Source organism: Mixophyes fleayi, chromosome 9 (assembly GCF_038048845.1).
Source record: "Mixophyes fleayi isolate aMixFle1 chromosome 9, aMixFle1.hap1, whole genome shotgun sequence".
In the NCBI taxonomy this organism is placed as follows: domain Eukaryota; kingdom Metazoa; phylum Chordata; class Amphibia; order Anura; family Limnodynastidae; genus Mixophyes; species Mixophyes fleayi.
In genome coordinates, this window is record NC_134410.1 from 27001373 (window position 1) to 27026045 (window position 24673).

Genomic DNA, 24673 nt, shown 5'->3' on the forward strand with positions numbered 1-24673 from the left:
TGGTGGCCTATCTATATTGGCCAAGCCCCAGAGTGATGCCATGGAAGGGACCCCAACATAGTGGGTCTCCAGGTCCACCCATGCTATAGACTGGTAAGGGGCATAACTTACCGCCACCTGGGACAGATGGGATGCCAAATAATAAAATTTAATATCTGGAAAGCCCCTTGCCTTCCCGAGCCCTAGGCTTTTTAAGCACTGCTATAGAGATTCTAGGAGGCTTAACACTCCATATAAACTTTAGGAAGGAGGAATGCAAATCTCTAAACACGGGGTCGGGAACCCTCACCGGAAGGGTTTGAAAAAGATATAGAAGTTTCGGGACCAAGTTCATCTTAATAGCTATAATCCTCCCCAGCCACGATATGATATAGCTCTTCCAAGTCTCCAAATCCTGTTTCATTTTTGACAGAAGGGGGGGAAAGTTTTCCCGATACAGTCTATCATATGTTATATAGACTCAGAAATAGTTGTTTTGACATCCTCTCATAACTAAAAAAATTTCGGAGAAATCTGAGATGGGTAGTGGACAACCCTGGTTGAACTGACATGGAATGACAATTTACTAAAGGTTTTGGTTGCTATGTACTGGCAGAAAAAAAGTCTTGCAAAATGGCGCTGTGAGACCACTGATATATTTGCACGCACACATATATCAATCACTCTACAACATCTGTCTGTGTTTGCGTGGGTTTCCTCCGGGTGCTCCGGTTTCCTCCCACACTACCAAAAAACATACTGGTAGGTTAATTGGCTGCTAACAAATTGACTCTAGTGTGTGTGTGTGTAACAAATTGACCCGTGTGTGTGTATGTCTGTGTGTGTGTGTGTGCAGGTCGGATTGGGCCGAGAGGGGCCGGGGTATCCCCCGGTAGGCCCCGACCCTGATGGCTCCCCTCTACATTGGTGGGGGGCGGGTAACTTAATAAAAAAAACAAATACTGACGTGACCGTAGCGGTGGCGCCGCTCGTCTCTGCTCCGTTCGCACTGAATGTCGGGCGTGACGTCATCACGCCCGACGTTCAGTGACGAGCGGCGCATAGAGGAGTCAGCAAAAAGACAGAAGGGAAGAAAAGAAGAGAGAAGCCAATAGAAAAGGTAAGTGAAGAAACAGGAGCAAGGGGGAGCACAGAGAGCATGGCAGAGCGTGAAGGGGGAGCACAGACAGCATGGCAGAGAGTGAAGGCGGAGCACAGGCAGCATGGCAGAGAGTGAAGGGGGAGCACAGACAGCATGGCAGAGTGTGAAGGGGGAGTACATACAGCATGGCAGAGTGTGAAGGGGGAGCACAGACAGCATGGCAGAGAGTGAAGGGGGAGCACAGACAGCATGGTAGAGAGTGAAGGGGGAGCACAGACAGCATGGCAGAGAGTAAAGAGGGAGCACAGACAGCATGGCAGAGTGGAGGGAGAGCACAGACAGCATGGCAGAGAGTGAAGGGGGAGCACAGACAGCATGGCAGAGAGTAAAGGGGGAGCACAGACAGCATGGCAGAGTGGAGGGGGAGCACAGACAGCATGGCAGAGAGTGAAGGGGGAGCACAGACAGCATAGCAGAGAGTGAAGGGGGAGCACAGACAGCATGGCAGAGTAAAGGGGAAGCACAGACAGCATGGCAGAGTGGAGGGGGAGCACAGACAGCATGGCAGAGAGTGAAGGGGGAGCACAGACAGCATGGCAGAGTGTGAAAAGGGGCAAAGGCAGCATGGCAGAGTGTGAAGGGGGGCCAAAGCAGAATGGAAGTGTATTATAGACTGTAAGCCCCAATGGGGCAGGGACTGATGTGAGTCTCTATACAGCGCTGTGGAATTAGTGGCTCTATATAAATAAATGGTGATGATGATGATGATCTGTGAGTGCAGTCACACAATGACTTAACATGACATGTGATCTAAAGATGCACCATGTGCACCTATATTTCTATTTATTTAATGCCTCAAAAATCTATTTTTTCTGGTGTTTTTTCCAGTTGTTTGTCAAAACGCAGCTTGATAAATTTCACCCTTTGCAATCTAAAAAAAAATCAGGACGCCAATGTCTAAGTCAGAGATTTGAAAACCTAGGCTTTTTGAGCAGTCTGGCGTGTAACAAATGGGTCGGTTTGATAACTGCCAATTAAATCACAACTAAAGCAGCATTTACACTAAACCACACTATACATTTTCCGCTAAAAGGGGTGGACGCAGGACCTGATGCTTTTTATCTTTGAGCAGAAAGATGTTTGGGTTGTCCGGAGCAAATAACAATTAACTCCCATTAGCAGGGTTCTCCCCAGCACCTTTTTCCCCCGGGTACTCCACCCGCCTGTTTTTAATTGCCACCCGGCTCTAGACCAACAGAGCACTATTATAATATAATAAACCATAGTTTATTCTATTATAACAGGCACTATGTAAGAACTACAGCCAACAGTGCGTGTTAGACCACTGACCACCAGTCTGACCAGTCCTGGCAGCTGTGGGCAATAACCTCCAACATTTTTCATTATTATTGCAAAGTATTACAACTGCCCCAACTTGACTGCTTCTTAATGCCAGCTGACTGGTAACATTTTCTGGGTGGGGGGGGGGCGTGGTATTAGTATAAAAGTATCACCACAAACATCCCACTAGCTATTATCAGTAAATAGCTGGCAGTCCATGTTAGTATATCCATATGTACCCATTCAGGGCACTGCAGCTTACAGGGTAGTGAGTGACAGGTGCCCCGTAACCTTGGTAACGGTTGCTGGGCGGGGTGTAAGAGCTGTGTTGTCCTATTGGTCGCCTGGAGGAAGTGATAGTATCCTAGTCAAGCCTCGGTTTGGAGAAATGAAGAGCTGGAACGCAAATCCGGAAGTGACTGCGATCCCCCATGTCCAGAGGTAATTATTCTGATATTTATATAACTGCCCGTAGTACTTACCTTCCACTATAATCATTTTGTGTGTAAGGAGGATAGAGCATTGAGTATTACGTTGCATTGCCAATTACTAAAGCGGCATAGGAGTGACATTACTCATTTCACCTGGGACACAGTGTTTTCCCTTTTCACCCCATTTATTACCCAAATGCTGTACCTTGGGTTGAAGTAGAGTAATGCTTAAAGCATTTCTTCTAACGACAGCTATCTGATTAATCCCAAGTTAAGGGTGTTCTTCAGTTAAATTAAAAATTTTCCTTCCCACTAACCCTTATACTCCCCTTGATTATTTTTTTTTTAATTACACTTAACTAGCCTGGAATTCAATGCTGATTTGTTGGGTGTGCAGATACTTTCAGCTTCCTGCTACCAGCCTGCATGGGAATGAATTTGACTAATGTTTTCATGCAGATTCTCATGCTTCTCCTATACACTGTAAAGTGCTCTATTTGGTTGCATATTATAGTGCTAAGTTCTACTAAATATAACACATTTCATTTTAATAGAGTAGCGTGAGAGCTGAATGGATACACAGGTCTACAGATCCATTAAATCTGTAACATGCAGGGCAGGCTGGAGCAGAGAGCTGAATGGTGTCCAGTGTCTGTGCACACAATGTATAGAAGCTTATATAGAGGGGTATTCTACAGTTTAACTGAAGACATCCTTAATTCAGTTAAGATTCACTGGAGAAAATGTTGGGACACATGCAGAAGTTTTTCTGCAAAACATGGAGATCTCTGAACCTAGAATAATTCTCATATCTTATTTTTTGTGTTAAAAAAAGTATCATCATTTGCTGCATCTCTTTCCCTTTTCCCAAGCAGGGAAGACTGCTTTTCTGGTTCATGCTTGTTGGGGTATCGGGGTTCACCGATACTTCTATCAAGCACCTTCAATGTCAGTCAGATCTTTCTTTGTTTTCAGTCGACTGGTGAACAGAAAATACTCAACACCTGTATGATATAATGCTGAGCAGCTTTATTCTGTTCCAATTTGAGACCACTTCAGCGCTTATTTTTATACATGTAAGTCTAGGGGTATAGATTCTGAACAACCAATTATAAGACAGTAAAATAATGAGAGAAAATCAATTAACAATATATATATTTCAGTTTTACATCAAAGATCAAACAACTCTTTCTTCTTTGTGTGTTATCTCTTTCCAGGCTTTTTGCCAATATCCTTGTGCTGCCCCCATCTTTGAGTCCTTGGGTTTTATCTTATCAAGAACGTTGCTACATGTTCTTGGAATGTTTTCGTTGATGGGAACATGGCGCTGCGTGGCCAACCTTGAATAATTTGTCTTTTTAAACTGAAAATAATATCTGCTTAATTTCTCTTAAAGTCATAGCATAACATATTAGCATCTAAAGCTTAGCACATGATAGATATTAAATCAATAATCATACAATTCCACTCTAACATTCCCCTCTTTGATTAAATATCAACTATTAACCTCTACCTATCAGTCATGGCGATACTCAGCAGAAGACAGTTAGTACCTACATTTAAACATATGGTATCATAAGGACCCCATATGATTAGAACAAGAATTCATTAAGCACATATCTCTGGTACTTTATCACCATAACTTTTCTTTCCCTACTTAATGTTTTATCTCGTTGCATAGAGGGGAATACTTTGCTGATATCTATTTAAAAACTTTCTTGTATTACATTTTAAGTAGCAGTTCCATATAATCATTATAGTTAGTACAAGAAGAATTAGTATCAATGGATGAATCAAGATATTCATTGCTTTCTATATGGAATAAGATTCTTTAACAAATATGTCCCATTAATGAATAGGACATCAATTTTCATTCTGGTTTCTCGATGGTCACTGTCAATCTCTTGTTGCAGACTGTGCAGGTTTTTGGTTTGATTGTTGACCATTGTTCATAATGTTCACTGTTTGTCTCAGACATTAAACTTGTAGAAATTTCTGTGATCATTACTGGTTCTGGAAGCTCATTATTTTTCCTGCAGGAACAACAATCAAGTGTCAGTAATTTCTTAATCAGCCATATAACAATTTTCTCTACCACATATACAATGAGCTGGATTGCCAAACCCTTTGCTACTAATGGCAATATTCCCAATATTCAAAATGAATCATTGCTGACAACTTTGCCAATGAGGTTATGTATTCACAAAGGCATTTTCAAAGTTTATTCTCCTATGAGTGCAAATTGTTGAGCACTCCTTCCCCTTCTGTTTCTCACAGTGACATAGGCAATTTGTCACTTATCTGTCTGTTTCATACTGGGTTAGGGAGGCCTTGACCCCTACTTCAGGCAGAAATATTCTGGTAAGACATATCAATACCATAAGACAGTCATTTCTATTTATCAGAACAAGACTCCCCTGATTTGAAGACTTTCCAGGTGTCTTTTTCCTGTACTTTCACTGCCATGGTAGTCATCAACAGGACTTGATAAGGACCCTTATATCTGGGTTCAAGACGTCTCCTGATGTGCTTTCTTATGACCACCCAGTCACCAGATAGCAGTTTATGGGTACCTGTATCAAAATTAGGGTCTGGAATGAAGGAGAACATTTGACCATGTATTTCAGTTAGTTGTTTCTGTAATAAAGCAACATAGTTCAACAAATCACCACGTACATGCTGTAGTTGCTATGGAAAATAACAGCCTGTTCTGTGTGCTGTGCCAAACAGTATCTCATTTGGTGCTAAACCTGTGTCTCTTCATAAGTGTAGTTCTAATGTTAAACAGAACTATTGGTAAATATTCTAACCAAGTCTTTTTGGTTTCTTGCATCATTTTCTGTAGTTTCAATTTAATGTCACCATTAAGCCTTTCTACCCTCCCACCTGCTGGTGGCCTATAAGGAGTGTGAAAAGCTTGTGATACTCCCAAGTTCTTCATTACATGCTTCATTATCTCTTCTGTAAAGGTTGTACCTCTATCTGATTCAATAACTTCAGGTATGCCATATCTATAGATGACTTCTGAGATTAATTTCTTTGCTGTATTTTTAGCAGTAGCTTTTCCTTCTAACACATACTCGTAGGTACCACATTTAGGAAGTTGTATATAGTCAATCTGAAGTCTCTGAAAGCGATAGAAAGCCTTTTGGGTCTTTACTCTTTGCCCTGGATTGTGTATTCCACATATCCAGCAAGCTGCCACATAGTTTGTGTCCGCACAGTTAAATCCAGGGGCAATCCAATTTTTCCATACCCTATTAGTCATTGCCTCTTTGGAATGATGTACTTGTCCATGTGCAATCTGAGTCATTACTGGGTATAAGGCTTTTGGTAGGCACCATTTATTTTCTTTTGAACATATTCCTTGCTCATCAAGCTGTGCACCTTCTTTTTCCCACTTATTCTTTTCTTCCTTTGTTGCTTGTTTCTGAAAGTCTTTAAAGCTTTGTAGGTCTGAGAATTGAAATTTGTCTGTGTCACCTTCTGTTGAGTCTACAAGAAATGTAGTATTTTTTGTTGGAGGGCTGCCTTCTTTGCTGCCTGATCTGCAAAGTTATTTCCTCTTGCTTCTGGAGTTTGTTCTTTAGTGTGAGCTTGAACCTTTATAATTCCCACTTGTTTAGGGAGTTCCAATGCTCTAAACAGTTCATTAATTAAGTTGGCATGTTTGATGGGTTTTCCATTTGATCCTTGGAAATCTCTGCTTTTCCAAATGGGACCGAAATCATGCGCCACTCCCCAGGCATAACGTGAATCTGTATATACATTGGATTTTTGTCCTTCTGCATATACACAAGCTTTAGTTAGAGCTATCAATTCTGCTTCTTGTGCTGATGCTCCATTAGACAGTGTTCCTGAGTTAAGCACCTCTTCCTCAGTTGTGATGGCATAACCTGTATATGGAACTCCATCCACATAGTATCTAGATCCATCTACATAAAGAGTTAGGGTTGCATCTGAGAGTGGTGTGTCAGTAACATTATGCAAAGCTCAAGTTTCTAATTTCATAAGTTCCAAACAATCATGTGAAAATTTTTGTGTGTGTATTTCTTCAGTTTCTTCTTCAGACGCTTCACTCAGGTCCTCATATCCCCTGTCTGATGATTCATCTTCTTTGCGACTCCCCTTACTCCTCTCTTCTGAATCATCAATGGGGAGCAGGGTTACTGGATTGAGGACTGTGCAATTGGTAATTGTTACATGTGAGGCGCTGAGCAAGGCTACCTGATATTTAGTTAGTCTAGCTGCAGACAAATGTCTTGTTTTTGCTTGATTAAGAATTTCTGTGACTGCATGTGGAACTTGAATAATAAGTGCATGGTCCAAAACCATATCTGCTACCTTTTCTTTCAGTATTGCTGCTGCTACTGCTTGTATACATGATGGAGAACCTCTTATAACTGGATCGAGTTGTGCAGAATAATAGGCCAGAATAATAGGCCAGTGGCCTTTGCTTCGTTCCATGTTTCTGTGTGAGGACTCCTAGAGCATGTCCTGACTGCTCATGGCAGAACAATGTGAAAGGCTTCAGATAGTCTGGTAGTCCAAGTGCTGGTGCAGTAGAGATAGCATGTTTCAGGGCTTGCACTGCATTCTCTATTTCAGTTATATTGAGTGGTTCTGTTCCCTGTTGTTTCCTCAATCATTCATACAGTGGTTGCATAAGAATTGAAGCTGAAGGAATCCACTCTCTACAATATCCGAGGAGTCCCAAAAAGGCTCTGATTTCTTTGACTGTTTTTGGTGTCTTCATGTCTCGTATAACTTTAACTCTTTCAGTTGTAAGATGTCTGGTTCCTGCAGAGATACAATGTCCTAAGAATATTACTTTTTCCTGTACTAGTTGCAACTTGCTTTGTGATATTCTGCAGTCTTGTTCGGCCAGAAAACAAAGTAATGACAGTGTTTCTGCTTTGCATTCTTCTTCAGCTTCCGCAGCCACCATGAGATCATCTACATATTGAATGAGTTGAGTAGTTGGATTGATAGGCCTCCATCCTTGGAGAATTAGTGCCATTGCTTCTGAAAATTCTGATAGGCTTGTGGCTCCTCCTTGAGAGAGTCTTGTCCAACAATATTGGTTTCCATCATGGGTGAAGGCTAGAAGGAATTGACTATCTTCTGTGATTGGGACTGAGAAGAAAACATTTGCCAAGTCAATTACTGAAAACCATTTTGCATTTGGCGGTATCTGATTAAGCAAAGTGTGGGGGTTGGGTACAATGGGAGTGTTGATCAGAAGTCTTTTGTTGACCTCTCTTAGGTCATAAACCATCCAGTATTGCACCCCCTTGTCCAACATCTTGTTTCTTTACTGGGAATAGGGGTGTAGAATAAGGAGAGCGACATTTTCTTAACACCCCTATTTGTAGATATTCTTGTATTTGTTCTGATATCGCTTTGGTTTGAGCTGCAGCAAGTGGGTACTGTTCAATTGAGACAGGATGTGTTCCTGGCTTTAGTGTCAGTTTTACAGGATTTACTTTAAGTGTGCCCACATCGTGTTTTCCTTTGGACCATAACTTGTCTGGTACTATGTTCAGCCAATCTGGTAGATTAACAGTCTTATCCTTGTGACATGTGCTCATCTGCTCTAGCATCTAGATTGCTGCTGTAAGCTCTTCTTGGACTGGAGATGGGAGTTGACTTGTGAGTTTTACTCCAGTTGGGGTGTATTTGATGCTGGCTTGTATCTTTGAAAGTACATCTGCTCCCAACAGATTATAGGGACAAGATGAGGAAGTGAGAAATTGTATTGGTACTTCAATTGTCTCTTCACCTACTAAAAGTGTAACTGGTTTACTTTCTGTTAGTTTTACTTCTTTTCCTGCTAGGCCTGTAGCAGGTAAATCAATTTCTGTTAATAGTTGTTGAGGTACCTCCTGTTTTCTTAATACAGTGTGGCTTGCTCCAGTATCAATTAGACACTCACGTTCTTGACCATTGGGTAATATGATATTCATTAGGCATTTAGTTAAGTCATCTTTCAGAGTTTGGTTATATGTGAGCCGGAGGTACGTTGGAGTGCCAATTTCCTATGCCAGTTGTTGGTCTGTAGCTTGTTGATTTCTTCTTTCCAGCCATTTCTTATGCTTAATGCAATCTCTTTTCATGTGGCCTCTTTGTTTGCAAAAGAAACAAACTCCTTGTTTTTTCATTTCTGCCAGAGTCATATTTCCTTTTTCCTTTATTTATTACTCAGGTGCACCTCTTGTGTCTGTACGAACCTTCCAGTCTTGATTTTCTTGGACCACATGAACGGTTTGGGACTTGTCTTTGACTTTCCTCTGCTTCTCCTTTTCCCGGTCTTCTATACCTTCTAGGACTTGGAGCATGGATTGCATTTCCATTGTTACTACTTCTGGTCTTATAAGGAACAATTGTTGACGATATGTTTCAGAAAGGCCATTGAGAAATCTGGTCTTAAACAGTCTGCGATGTTGGGCATTATCTTGAGTGAAGCCTTCAACTTTGTGTGCTTGAGTAGCTCTGTCACAATCTGGCAAAGCCAGTGCTGGTGCTGAAGTTGCTTTAGCTTAAAATTGGTTAAACATTTGGTTTTGCTCAGTGGAGAGTGTAAATGTCTTACTATCACCCAGAATTACTAATGCAAAAACACAGATAATAGCTCATAAAGTCTTAAATCTTTTTCATTTCCGTACAAATATTGAATTCCCATCAATGCATTACTATACCCACGATACAAAGAAGGACTTGCAGTATACTACTATTATAGCACAGTAAATAATGGCAGTGAATGCGTTTACAACACTGATTGACTCAAAATTGTTATGAGGATAAAAATAAAAACCTTTTGCTTTCTGCACATACAGAAAAACCATCTGGTTCATGCATTTGCTATGCGAATAGCACATAAACTCTAATATCTCTTTCCAAAACAAGGTAATCATTACTCAGCAGAGTCTACGGTTTTTAAATTCTTGATTAGTTTCTACTTATGTTTGTTGTAGCTGTGGATCAAAACATTGCAAACTTCTATTCATTGGAAGTTGGATAAATTCAATCTGGATTGAAAGGGTGCTTTGTAGCTGGAGAGCTTCTGTGAAGAAAAAAACTTTTGCATAGAGATTAACATTTATTCACTAGGAATTACAGTAACTGTTATTAATTCACATTGAACAGCTGCTAATACGACACTTGTTTAAAAGTTTCTCTTTGTAGCTTAACTGTGACGCTATGCGTTCCATGCAATGAAAAACTGATTTCCTCAAAGGGGCAGTCCCTAATCTCACAAACAGGGAATGTCAAAGTGACGAGACCTGGGCGAGTGTTCAAAGCCACTCCTTTCTCATCATCTCTTTGTAAACCAAATATTCACACATATTTCCAGATTCTGTGATTTCCATGTTTAAAGTACAAATATTTATTCACAATTCTCGCTCACAGACGACATTTTATCTCGTAACATTTCTTTATGGGCATAACAAACCCTCCTTATTTCTGAGAACATTCATCAGCGCCATTTTCACACAGATAAAAACAGCTTGTAATATATATCTTCATGTAAAGCTCACTCCCACAATTCTCAACTTCATTAAAGAGAAAGCTATTTTTCTCAAATTTCAGAAACAAAATTATTTTGTTCAAATACAGAAACGGCTTGTTGGACCCCAGCCAACTTGTCCGTCCACTGAATCGTGTAATGACGGACCAAAACATTTCAACACTTGTTATGCATCTCTTTAAAAGCTTAGAATTAAGCAGGCAGGCATTATATTATTTACAAAAATGTACAACTTCTTTAACCTTGAAACATGTCTTTTGTAAAAAAAAACAAAAAACAGACAAGACAGACAAACACAGATCTCCCTCACACGAAGTAAGACGGAGACAAAACTCACATACAGAGAAAGAAAAATCAGCCGATACCTTCCAGCCTACTGCTGTGGAACTACAAGTCCCAGCATTAGACTAAATACAAGTTAGCCTCAACATGTCATTATCACTCAGCACTCCAGACATATTTTATCAGCATTACATACATTGTCAGATAACAAAAAACAGAGTGCTTCTTATCTCAACACACTGAAATCTTTTACACAGAATAAGGGAGGGGCACATCTCACTCATTCAGCTGCGCAGGATCAAACATACATTTAGCATATCCACACATTGACCTGATCTTCATAGCCAAGCCTTTTTATCCATTCTTTATTATTCAAATAAAACCCATACCATTTCTGTAAGTCTAATGTCCCTTCTGGGGGAAATCCTGCTCTCTTGAGTACTTTATGAATTCTTTTAAGAGCTTTACTACCTTCTCTCTTTTTCATTATATCCATAGGCTTGCCTATAGTAGGCATCTTACTGTTCTGTGCCCCCATTTACTGGGTTACTGGTCACAGTACTGTCAGTATCTGGGATACAATGTCTTATAAGTGGAATAAGGTAATACAATTTTCCCCTTTGTACAGACTATAAGTATCTTTAATCCTTTACCTCCTAGTCTGCCCTAGGAACACCAGATGTAAGGTTTATTGGCTGTAGATTAAAAGGCTGGCATTTATGGCTGATCCGATTCTTCCCCTCAAGTCAGTGTATGGACATATAGGTTTATAATCTGGTAACATATGATTTTGTGGCCAGTATGTAGTATTTCTTCATTCAAATGCACCCTAACGTAAAATATAGTTCTTTTTCATTACTTACAAAACCGTAATATGCATTTGTAGTTGTAACACCCTTTAGTCTAGGTCCCTTGCAACCTGAATATTTTCTCAGAACAATGCAGCAGGTACAATTCTTACATTCAACTCTCTTATTATCTTCTAACTCAAATTGTCTACATCCATCATAATCTACAGTATCCATACATTTATCATTTCATTATCCTTTCCTCTGACTGAACATTGGGTTCATGAAATACCCTCTAATCACCTCAACTGACTTTCCTTAGATATACAAAGAAATACTGAACAGAGTAAGATGGTAGAAATCTACACTTTGTCTTACTCACCGGATTTAGTTCAGCAGTTCTCTGGACATCAATGGAGTGTGGCGTCAGGTGTGGAGATATTGGAGCATCCCGGATCTAGCCCCCAGAAATGTTGGGGTATCGGGGTTCACCGATACTTCTATCAAGCACCTTCAATGTCAGTCAGATCTTTCTTTGTTTTCAGTCGACTGGTGAACAGAAAATACTCAACACCTGTATGATATAATGCTGAGCAGCTTTATTCTGTTCCAATTTGAGACCACTTCAGCGCTTATTTTTATACATGTAAGTCTAGGGGTATAGATTCTGAACAACCAATTATAAGACAGTAAAATAATGAGAGAAAATCAATTAACAATATATATATTTCAGTTTTACATCAAAGATCAAACAACTCTTTCTTCTTTGTGTGTTATCTCTTTCCAGGCTTTTTGCCAATATCCTTGTGCTGCCCCCATCTTTGAGTCCTTGGGTTTTATCTTATCAAGAACGTTGCTACATGTTCTTGGAATGTTTTCGTTGATGGGAACATGGCGCTGCGTGGCCAACCTTGAATAATTTGTCTTTTTAAACTGAAAATAATATCTGCTTAATTTCTCTTAAAGTCATAGCATAACATATTAGCATCTAAAGCTTAGCACATGATAGATATTAAATCAATAATCATACAATTCCACTCTAACATGCTGGTCTAGGAAGTATGTTCTGTGTTACTTTGGAGATATTCATCCTTTATACCAACATATATTTTTTTTTTATATTTAATCTGTTTTTATTGAAGTTTAACATCGTATACAAGTATATGCAATAACATTAGCTCAAAATTCCAATACTTCAAACTTTACATTGCACTTTAGCAGTTGCGTTTTCAACATATTTTTTAAGTGGAAGCTCGCATCCGTTTCCATGTCCTCATTGTTACATTATTTGTATTTGTGCTCTCCTTTGACTGTCTCACAGTTTGCATCATTTGGATGTAAACGGTGCGTGATACTGAGACAGAGATCAGTGTCCTGATGCCCAGGTATTAGGAGGAGGTGGTGAGAGGATCGTCCTGATGACTTTGTGTTAGGAAGAGGTGAGAGATCTGTGCTTGATGTCTGTGCATTTTGAGGAAGTAAGAGGACCATGTCATTGTCTCTTAGGAAGAGTTGAAAGGTCTATGTCTTAATGTCTGGGTATTGGGAGGAGGTTAGAGTTTGTGTCCTGATGTCTGTATTAGGAGGAGGTGAGAGTTTGTGTCCTGATGTCTGTATTAGGAGGAGGTGAGAGTTTGCTGTCCTGATGTCTGTATTAGGAGGAGGTGAGAGTTTGCTGTCCTGATGTCTGTATTAGGAGGAGGTGAGAGTTTGCTGTCCTGATGTCTGTGTATTGGGAGGAAGTAAGAGGACCATGTCATCTGTCTCTTAGGAGGAGGTGAAAGTCCATGTCCTGATGCCTGAGTATTGAGCACAGGTGAGAGATCTCTACACTGAAAACTAGGTATTGAGAGGAGGTGAGAAGACTGAGTATTAAGAGGAGACAATGATCTAAGAAAATCATGTCATGTTATCTCTGTATTAGAGGAGGTAAGAGGTATGTGTCTTGATGCTTGCGGATTAGAAGAAGGTGAGGGGTTTGTGTCATGATGTCTGTGTATTAGAAAGAGGTAATAGTATTGTGTCTTTTAAAAGGTTATGTGAAGTATAGCTACTTGATGTTTCTATACCTGTTTTAAATGATGTTTTTAAAGCCTAGATAAGATGAGGCTGTGACATGGAGAGAGACAAAGGGAGTGACCGTTGGGACTGGAACTGCCATCGAACCCGTAGACGTCTTGAAGACTTATTCTTTGGTGTACATGGTTACATCAAAGCTGACTCGGAAGAGAGCAAAGAGTTTTGGGTGTTTTTTGAGCGCTTCCAAAGGTTTCAAAGCCTTCAACTGCAAAACTGTAGAAGAAATGAGGCAGACTGTCAAGAAGGAAATAGACCTAAGTTTAATGACCTCCCCAGAGAATATGATCCAAGATATCGTATCAATTTATCCATTGTTCTGAGCAGAGATGTTGAAAAAGTTCTCCATGGACACAAAGAGAAGCGACATAAATCCAGAGATGGTGGTGATATACCCAAGGAGAAGTTAAATGAATTTAAGAAAGCCATCCTTCACTACTTGGACTTCAGCCAGAGGCAGAGTTTTGGGAAGTTGGCCAAGCTCCGGAAGGAGAGATCAAGCTTGCCCATCTTTCAGTACAGGGAAAAAATTGTTCAGATGGTGAGGGACCATCAAGTTATGGTGGTGGCAGGAGACACTGGATGTGGGAAGTCCACTCAGGTTCCTCAGTATCTGTTGGCAGCAGGTTTTGGACATATTGCTTGTACCCAACCTCGTAGAATTGCCTGTATTTCATTAGCAAAGCGAGTTGGTTTTGAAAGTCTCAATCAGTATGGATCAAAGGTAAGATGCCATTCTTTGAACGGTCAGTTCTTTGTAGAATCTAAAGCAAATAACGGTTACACAATTGCTGAGTTAAAATGGGATTTTGCTTGTGTGTTATCCTTTAGGTTGGGTACCAAATCCGTTTTGAGAGTAGTCGTTCTCCAGCCACGAAAATTGTGTTTCTCACAGAGGGCCTGTTACTTCGTCAGATCCAAAGAGACCCTGAGGTTCCTCAGTACCAGGTACTTATAATAGATGAAGTTCATGAGAGACATCTTCACAGCGACTTTCTGCTGGGTGTTTTACGTCAGCTGCTTCCTATGCGTCCAGATCTGAAGGTCATTCTCATGTCGGCCACAATAAACATCAAACTTTTTTCTGGATACTTTGATCAGGCTCCGGTTCTGCAAGTTCCAGGAAGACTTTTTCCAATACAGGTAGGAGGCTGAGCACTTAAGTTCTGTTAGAGGCACGTGACGGGTTCACAATACATCTAACAAACTTTTATGTCCTAGGTGATCTATCAGCCAATCCCACAGGAGGAATCCGTGTCGAAGTCAGAGAAGCTAGATCCCAGGCCTTACCTCCGTGTGCTACAAGCCATTGATCACAAATATCCAGCAGATGAGCGAGGAGATTTGCTTATTTTTCTGAGCGGAGTCACTGAGATCAGCAGTGTGCTGGAAGCTATACAGGTCTATGCCACTCACACCCAGCGTTGGATTGTGCTCCCGCTACACAGCACATTGTCCATTGCAGATCAAGATAAGGTGTGTTTGGTGGAAAGCACGCAACCAATTCTCGATGTCTTCAAGTGGTTATAATTTACTTTAGTGGTTTCCACTTATTAACTTTCAAATCTGTTTCTTTTTTTTTTTGAGCACAAATGGATTATTTGACGATTTAGTCCAGATCAATAAGAAGCTCCACAATGAACCAAAGGATATATTTACTAAACTGCGGGTTTGAAAAAGTGGAGATGTTGCCTATAGCAACCAATTACATTCTAGCTGTCATTCTGTAGAATGTACTAAATAAATGAAAGCTAGAATCTGATTGGTTGCTATAGGCAACGTCTCCACTTTTTCAAACCCGCCGTTTAGTAAATATACCCTCTAGTGTCTTAGTTGTATAGAGCACTCTTGGGTATAATGTGCATAGCAGGATTGCAGTGACTCGGTTTAGGAATAACTTAAAATTTACACGGTTTATAATTTAATATCTGGAGAAACCAAAGCTTATGAAAATTACAGAGAAGAGATCCAAGGTTTCTTAAGTGATATAACCATCCTAGTTTGTTATGTAAAGTATCTAAATTTGGCCCTTTATATATCCATCCCACAGGTATTTGACTTGGCTCCTCCAAGTGTCCGAAAATGTATAATCTCCACCAACATTGCGGAGACTTCTGTAACCATTGATGGTGTAAGATTTGTGCTTGACTCAGGTAAAGAGATTACATGAGTTATAATGTGTGATTGTGTGTTATGCTCAATATTAATTCACAATGCTTTGTATTATTGTGTAACACTGGGTATTAGCATGAATTACTGTATGATGCTGGTAATGGGCTATACTATGTATTACTATGTGATACTTCTGAGCAGTACGTTGTATTACACAGTGGCACTGTTATAGTTGAGTTATACTAGATATTAATCAGCAATACTTTGTATTACTGTGTGATTTATTGTATTGATGAATGATACAGTATGATAACTGGTATTAAGTACTAATAATATTGTTATTCTGGTTATTAATTAGAATACTTTGTGATATTGGTTATTAATTTACAATACTGCGTTTATAATTGCATTAATGAAGATTACTGTGACTTGATGAGCAAGCTATAGCAAGCAGTAGTGACTATTGAGCAATACTATTTGATAGTGGGTATTAATAAGTGATATTGTTTGTTTGTGGGTATTGAAAGTGGTACTGGGTATTAATGAACCATTGTATACTGTGTATTTTTGAGGACAAAATGTAAAGTTTAGGATATTAAGTGATACTGTGTGATGCTTATTACTGAGCAATGCTATGTGGTACAGAGTATTAATTAGCAGTGTTGCGTAATACAAAGTATTATGGAGATATCCAGTGTGATATTATTTAATAAGCAATCCACTGTGGTACTGTGTAAGAGTGTTAATGAGAGATACTGTGTGATGCTGGGTATTCAGTGGCGCACGCAGGGGGGGTTTCTGAGTCTCTAGAAACCCCCCCCCCTGCGCTAACTAAGTGGCCACTGTCCTATACAGCAGCCGCGGCGCTGTCAAAAAAGCGTTCGCGGCGGTGCTGTAGTGTATACAGCACCGCCGCGGATGCTTCTTTGACAGCGCCGCAGCTGCTGTATAGGACAGATCTGACGACCCTTCCAAAAGACCCCTCCAAGAACATGTCACTTAAATGAAGACTAATGATAAAGACTTAGAGTGTCAGCAGTGATCTAAGATGGAAAGGCGTGGTTCTGGCAGTGATGAGTAACATTTTCTATAAAAGAATGACTTATAGATTGTCAATTAGCATTTGAGACCCTGGGCTTATGTCTGCTTTGTCCAGTATGGCTGTATCTATGCATAATATCTTTTTAATAAAAAAATAGAAATATTATCTTTTGGAAACCTGCTCATCTCATTTATTATTTAAAGAGAAGAATAGAAAAATCTTATATACCCCCCCCTCCACTGACCCGTCAAATTGTCCATGCTGTTTTTTAAAAAAACAACAAAAAAAGCCCAGCATATGACTCCTTCCCCAAACACCCTCAGTGGTGCACAGCTTGGGTTGGATCCCGTAATAACGGGGAGACCACAAGCATAGGCTGATCGGTCCATGCAGGGTTGGTGTCTGTATCTAAACAATGTGACCCCCATATCAGAGGCTACCACCCAGTGCTGAAAAATTTGGCACATGTGTAAGACAAGCTCTGCCATCTGACCAACCAGAGACATTTTGGCATCGCTGGAACCTTTTTATTGGATCGATGAGCACACGCTCAGGTTGATACGGGTCATCTTCTGCACTCATTGACCAATGTACCCAATAAGGATCTGATTGAGTTATTATTAGGCATCCGACTTGTTGATGCCTGTGATATTGTAGTGTATGTTGCCAGCATTGTTCAGGACAAAGGAGACAGGAAATTTTACCACCCTTATAAATTGGGGTGAAATGTAACCATATTATTGTATTTGCTGCTAAAAAGTAATGTAATAGGAAGCAGTATAATACTGTAAGGTGGTGTCCATCAGTTACATCAGGTGTTGTGTCCCTGTAGGGAAAGTGAAGGAGATGAGTTTTGACCCCAAAGCAAAGATGCAGCGTTTGCAGGAGTTCTGGATCAGCCGTGCGAGTGCCGAGCAGAGGAAGGGTCGTGCCGGCAGAACGGGCCCCGGCGTGTGTTACCGTCTGTATTCCGAGTCTGATTATGATGCGTTTTCACCGTACCCTGTGCCGGAAATCCAGCGCGTGGCCTTGGATGCTCTAATCTTGCAGGTGAGTGTATTTGTCCTGCTTATATTAAATGTTTCTGAAAGGTGACTGGAATAAACATATCAATCCTTGTGTTCATCTCAGATGAAGAGTATGAGTCTGCGAGATCCCCGCACCTTCCCCTTTATTGAGCAGCCTCCTATGTCCAGCATAGAGACGGCTATTTTCTACTTGCGAGACCAAGGAGCATTAGACGTTAACGAGGAGCTCACACCGATTGGAAATCTGCTGGCGCAACTCCCGGTGGATGTTGTTATCGGTAACGGCGATAACTTGCTCTTTTCCTTTAAGTTCTTCTGTCCCAAGGAGCTAGTGATAATTGGTTTATTCTGTGTTCTGCTGTAGGAAAGATGCTTATCCTAGGATCGCTTTTCAGCCTTGTGGAACCAGTCATGACTGTTGCCGCGGCCCTTAGTGTGCAATCTCCTTTCCTCCGAAACGCCAACAACAACCCAGAATGCTCCACGGCGAGGAAACCTTTAGAGAGCGATCATGGAGACCCCTTCACTCTGCTCAATGTCTTCAACGAGTGGGTACAGGTGAGAGGGCAAACAATGACTGAACACTGAAGAGCTCTGGAAATGATATAAGCAAGAGTTAGAAAGCAGAGTGTTATCACAAAGAAAAAAAAAAGTCAATGGATCACAATTAAATTGCATTGGTCATTATAGTTTAAAAGTGTTTAAGGTGTGTAAAATGTAATAATTAAAGTGACTTAAGAATACAGAGGTCATAACTTCTTTGTGTTTTCTCTTTTGTGGATTAGATTAAATCAAGTCGCAGCAGTAACTCCAGGAAGTGGTGTCGTCGGCGAGGGCTTGAAGAGCAAAGGTTGTATGAAATGACCAATCTCCGGCGTCAGTTTAAAGTGAGTGTAGGCTCTTCGCCTTACGCTACAGGTTATTAAGTGTTCCAGATTAGTGTGTGTGTGTGTGTGTATTCTCCGTGGTGAATTTAGATGTCCTTGAGTGTACATTTATGACACACAGTAGCCCTGACCTTGATTGACATAGGTCATTGTTTGATTTCTCATTCCAGGAGCTACTGAAGGACCACGGGATGCTGGAAGAGACCGAGACCCGAGTAGATCGATACAGCCGCCAACGGCAGCACAAGGAGCGCAAGGAGCTTCATCAGCTGAAGAGGGAACATGAGCGCTCGGAGAAACGTAAATGTAAGGTGCTCAAACTCAAGGACCAGGATGCCGGATCCTCTAGTGACGAGAATGAAAGTTCCAACAAAGACAGGAAGGATAACGTAGATATCCAGGTGTGTGATCACTATTATCATTAGTCTGGGATGGCTAATTGTCATCCTCCAGAACATGAATGTGGTAAAAGCGTGGATACCTGATTTAGAGGTCCTCTTCATTAAGACAACATATGTTGAGCTTGTTGTGTATATGATGTCAGTTCTGGCCATTTATTCTTGGCATGTAGCTATAGAGAATTACATGTAGCATGACTCATACTCATTGTTGACTCGTGGTTCTTGACATGTGAAGTTGTTCTCTTCTTGCAGGATGTGAAATTTAAACTCCGACATAACGTGGATGAGCTGCGGAAAGTGTCCGGGGCAGGCGAGGCATTATCGGGCAAGCAGCTGTCCTTGCTCAAACTTATTGTGTGCCATGGTCTGTACCCACAGCTGGCACTGCCCGACAACTTTAACAGCTGCCGCAAAGACTCGGACCAGGTGAGTGAATGTACCTGGCTAATTAATTAGATAATTGTCCCGTTATATGACCACTAAATGTAAAATACATGTACTATGTATTTTATAAATACTATGGGATCTTGCCAATAGTGAAGTCCAGGGGGTAAATGTATCATACCCCGGTTTTCTCAACTCGCGGGAGATCGGCGTCTTCACAGCTTAAATTTAAAGCGGCGCTGCCTTGTAAAGGGAAACTTCTCTTTACAAGCAATGTAATCTAGTATTGGTGATGTATTGTATTATATAGAGATTGTCCCCTCACCTTTAGTAACCATTGTTGACTACAGGTTTTCCACACAAGGACCAAGCAGGGTATCGTCCTCCACCCAACCTCTGTCTTCTCCGGTAATCCTGAGCTCCTTCAGGTAGAAGGCAATAGAGAAGAGGCGGCTCCAAATGGTAATCTGTCCTCTTGGACCTTTCTACACACTGTTCTGTATTCTCAACAAAGAACAGCAGAGGGCAGCGCTGTGCGATGCTGAGGACATAGATGTGAGCTAAGTCAGTCACACAGTAAACTAGAAGTAACCTGTACATGGGACAGGCGTGAGAGACGGGGAGAGAGGACAGAAGGAGAAAGCATCCGGTGTCAGGGAATGAGTGCGGGGACTCTGGTGTTGTGAAGACCTAGAAAGAGAGATTGCTGGCAGTATTGATGCACCTGGAGACAGGAGATGAGGAGTGAGGACATATATTAGGTGGGGAATCTACTATAGATCGGTTTGCAGAAAAAGTGATAAAAATCACCATATACATTAAAGGCAAATTGTGAGGACAGACGTAGGGAATGCCAGCAGAGAGTAGACTTAAAGGATGCCGGCAGTGAGGTTAGGGCATAGAAAATGCTGGCAGTGAAGACACAGGTGTTTTGAAGAAATTTTGAGTCTGCTACAGTAATGACTCAGTGGGTATGAAGAGTGGTCTACAACCATCCAGCCACCCATCCTCTTATCCACGTATTCTTCTCGCCACAGACTCCAAGAACAAGGGACAGAGCAGCAAGCACCAAATTGTGGGGTTCGTCTCTCTCCTGGAGACAAACAAACCTTACTTAGTTAACTGTGTGAGATTGTCAGCTTTGCAGGTGAGTCCTTTTATTACTTGTTGTGCCGTTATGATATTATACCATTAAATGTTAGATAACGTCTTGAGGTTCTGTTACATCTTTTTTACAGAAAATTATGTTGTCCTCCTATCGAAATGTTTAATTGATAATATTAAAAAGTGTGATATCAGTATAATGGACTTTCTTGGAGCAGAACATTTTAGTTTCACCCTAATGCCGATATGAGAGATCCTTCTGCTATTTCATCTATAAAGCTGACTATCAATTTTGGGCAGATTTTAATGTCCTCTTACAATTTGTAACTCTACATTGATGGTCCTGGTTGGACTCGTTCTAAACTTCGTGGGGAACATCCAGTGTTCTGTATTTGTATTTAAATGAAGTTAATTTGAATGTCTGGGACTGTCTATTGTAAATTAAACAACTGTAACTTGGTTCAGCATGATGGAAATAGGCAGCAAAATAATCACCGTTCTCCCAATATTGTGACGGGGACAGGGTCTTCTCCTCTTGGCCCGGTCCTTGGACACCAACACCGACTGTTGCCGCATTGTGTGTGATGGTTGGATAGAGATGACCTTGGAGGACCCTGAAAGAGCTCTGCATCTCATCTCTGAGGCGGTGCGTGTGCGTCTGGCCTGGGAGAAAGTACTGCGCTCCCGTCTGGAGAAGAATCCTAACAGACGAGACCTTGATGAGGATGACAGCCGGAGATGGAGACGGGACATTGATAGTTTAGGTCGACATCTGGTGGACTATGTGCACACAGAGGTGGGTAAGGTGTAATGGGGCATTGGGACGCGTATGTGTGAGATGCATAGCTAAAAAAGTTAAATATAAACTAAATTGTACAAAAAAAGATTTTATATATATATATATATATATAATTATTGGCCATTGAAGAAAACCTAATTCTATTTCTTCTATTATTGCCAACCTGGGATACTTGTTAAATAGGCTTCCTCATGCTGATGGTGACTCCTCCGTGATGTATATAAGAATGCCCTATTCTCCAGCTTAATACTCATTTTTGCAGAAGATTAGTCTGTTCACCCTTTAGTAAATAAACCGGTTAGTCATTACTCTTAAAATTGCAAAATATACCACTTCAAGTAAAGACAGCAATGATATCCTTTCATTACGGTGGCTTTGTGGTTCACCCAGGTAACCCAGTATCATGGGCTATTTAATATATATTGAGCACTATGCAGAATTCACAAAAAGCTCAAATTAAGGAAAGGAGCCCAAATGTATAAATAGGTGGCACTTTAACATGGTTTTTTTTCTATACTTTTTTTTTTTTTCTACAACCTTACAAACACTGTGGCCACAGATGAAGCACAAAGATGCGCAAAGGGATCATTTGCTGGGTAGTCACCAAGGCATCGCTGGCCCACTAATACATGCGCAAAATGAAACTCTGCTCCATAAATGACCTCCTGTGACTGTGAAATCTCTTTCGACCAATATAGACTAAAGCCGCCTCTGCATTCTCTGGCAGGTAGTGTACAGTATGAGGCGTCTTGCGGTTTTAGAAGCCCAGAATCTCTACGTGGGCCCTCAGATCAACACCGACGGTGTCCGCTTGAAGGGGCTGTTCAGCAGTGAGGATATGAAGCCAGACCCTGTGAAAGGCGGATACAGTGTGACCAGTTTCCTGACGTACAATTGCTTGAGGGTAAGTGGGATATGATCATTTCAGCAACATGCACAGGATCTGATTTATAGTTGGATGGAAGTGTTTTTATTGTGCAGTAAAACAAAGTTGAATTTAGAGGGAAGCACAACTTGCATTTGCAGCCTCTACACCTGGAGATGATATTGGTGGCATGTAAGCGCAGCTTGTCTACGGTAAGGACATAGATGCCACCTCTTTAGCGTAGGTCACATAACCAGATATGCCTCACAGTATACATTAAACTTGCAGCTCCATTCAACCTGGTGTAAAGATACTTGGTGATAATCAACCTGTATCTTTTATTGTAGCCACAAAAAAAATTTAAATGAGAAAAAGAACATGCTCCCTTCCCAAAAAGGGTAACCAGCACTAGTGCTTATAGCCTAGGCCTATTACCACACAAAAGAGGGACAATGTGTAGACTGGTCACTTTTTGGGGGTTCTATGTTTTTTAATTCTCCATTTAATACCTTTTTACTTAAACAGAAGTCATCATGTTGTGGATAATGACTGGTCCATCTCTACTGTGACCACATCTAGCTGGGCTTAAATCATATCTACACGCAGCCTCATCTATACACATTATTTCCAGCTGCATGTATCTTTAGACGTTGGTCTAGTCTATATAAGACTCCTAGCTTGCCATACACTCGCACTCATACAGTGATTATCTGACTTGATATGGAAGTCTTAATCTTCATACTAACTGACACCGAGATCAGAGCAAAGGAAAACTGATAGTTATGTGATGTTAGTGTTTATAATCATGACACATGTTACTGGTAAAGCAGTCACATAGTCTGATTACAAGATATTGATAAACATTGTAACGGAACAAATGATTACAGATTATGCAGAAAAAAACACACTAATACAGTGCACGGAGATATCCAAGGACTACAAAAAGTGACCTGGTCATTGTCCAGTCTTATTTACTATATATTTCAAATTGTTACATGGATTAACAAATGTATTTAAGCTTCACGGGCGCAGATAGTCAATATAATATTTTTTCATGTACAAACTTCTGTGTTCTTCCTAAACAGAATGACACAGATTTCTACAGTGACTGTTTGCGCACGTTCTGGACCTGTCCTCGCTGTGGCTTATACATGCCATTTACCCCTATGGAGCGAATGGCCCATCAGAACAGCTGTGTGGAGGAAGAGAACACTGGAGGTATGCCGATGTCCATTTGTTTAGATTAAAAGCTAAGGAAGAAGCAGAGCTGTTGGGTCTCGGGTCATTATATCTGAATTTAGGGGCCGCAGATTAATGGATTAAGAAGGCCAATTTATTTTGTGTTTTGTCTGTCTCTGTTTCTGTGTGTCTGTCTCTTGCCCCTGTCTCTCTTGTCCTCTCTCTCCCCCACTTCTCTCTTTCTCCCATCTCCTTCTCCCTCCCTCTCCCACACACTCTCTCTTCCTCTCTGCCCCTTCCATACCCACTCCAACCACCTCTCTCCCTCTCTCCTTGTCTTTTTTTCTTTCTTTTTTTCTTTCTTTTTTTCTTTCTTTTTTTCTTTCTTTTTTTCTTTCTTTTTTTCTTTCTTTTTTTCTTTCTTTTTTTCTCCATCCCTTGCCCCTTCTTTCGTATTTAGTACTGAAACATTGATCCATAGAAATAAAGTTTTATAATATTGTTGCACTGCTGTTAGTCCTGAGAACGCTGTAAATTTGTGATATATGTATAATCCTGTGTGTGTGTGTCTGGCTGTACACACGCATTATATATCATGTTATTCTCCAACAGAGGGTGAAGAACCTGGGAACAAGACCTCCTCAGTGACTTCTCTACACAAGGAATATCACTGTGATGTGTGTGATAAGGATTTGGTTCTCACCCCTATTGAGATCCTCAAACACAAGAGACAGCATCTGAACTCTTAGGAGAACCATATTTTGATCACATCTGCGTTTTCCTTCATCAAGACAGCAAGTGTTTTCCCTCCCAGATGTAATTTGACCTCGTCAGCCTATAGAACAAATCAATACCTCTGCAGCCATGGACAGCTGCACAAGTGTGACATAAGGTTATAAATATCTGGGAAGGTGGGTTGGCTGTGAAACTCGTGTCTGCTGTCACTATGAAGGTTCTCTGCTCCCTGCTTTTGCTGCCGCTCCTCTACGCGGGACTTCTGGCTGAATGGCCCTTATCAACCAACCTGCTGAACGAAGAGGGTGATAAGCTCTGTGCCCATATGTTTGAACACAGCAATATTTACTTTGAACAGTCCTGTGGGAGTGACAACCTAGATGCCAAGAATGGAGATGACTTTTCCTACATGCCATTTGGTTGGGGCAATAAGATTTCATCCTTGGTGGTCTCAAGTTGCTGTAACCTGAAAGTGTGGAGCAAATCCGGTAAGTCAGGCAACAACCGTTCCTTCAATGTCGGAGTGGTCTACCAGCTAAAAGACTATACCAATGGGATTTTTGGAAACTGGAACGATGCCACCCAGTCTTACTATTGTACCTGCACATAA

General features: G+C 40.9%; 1 protein-coding gene, 1 long non-coding RNA gene and 1 pseudogene across 2 annotated transcripts; 2 read left to right on the plus strand and 1 right to left on the minus strand.

Annotated features, from left to right (window-relative positions):
- Positions 1–2766: 2766 nt before the first annotated feature.
- On the plus strand, positions 2767–24276 carry DHX34 (DExH-box helicase 34). Its single transcript, XM_075187124.1, has 17 exons — positions 2767–2863; positions 13545–14251; positions 14359–14670; positions 14749–15003; positions 15578–15680; positions 17514–17731; positions 17813–17987; positions 18074–18267; positions 18495–18596; positions 18767–18997; positions 19250–19423; positions 19732–19843; positions 20419–20528; positions 21009–21281; positions 22012–22188; positions 23235–23367; positions 23941–24276. The coding sequence occupies exons 2-17, from the start codon at positions 13568–13570 to the stop codon at positions 24075–24077; spliced, it is 3390 nt and encodes a 1129-aa protein (XP_075043225.1). The 5' UTR covers positions 2767–2863; positions 13545–13567; the 3' UTR covers positions 24078–24276.
- Positions 3863–12491, minus strand: LOC142102322 (uncharacterized). Its single transcript, XR_012679246.1, has 2 exons — positions 9813–12491; positions 3863–5444 (listed from the first exon to the last, which is right to left on the minus strand). It is a non-coding gene; the product is annotated as an uncharacterized LOC142102322 (long non-coding RNA).
- LOC142101545 (syncollin pseudogene) lies at positions 24275–24673 on the plus strand (annotated as a pseudogene).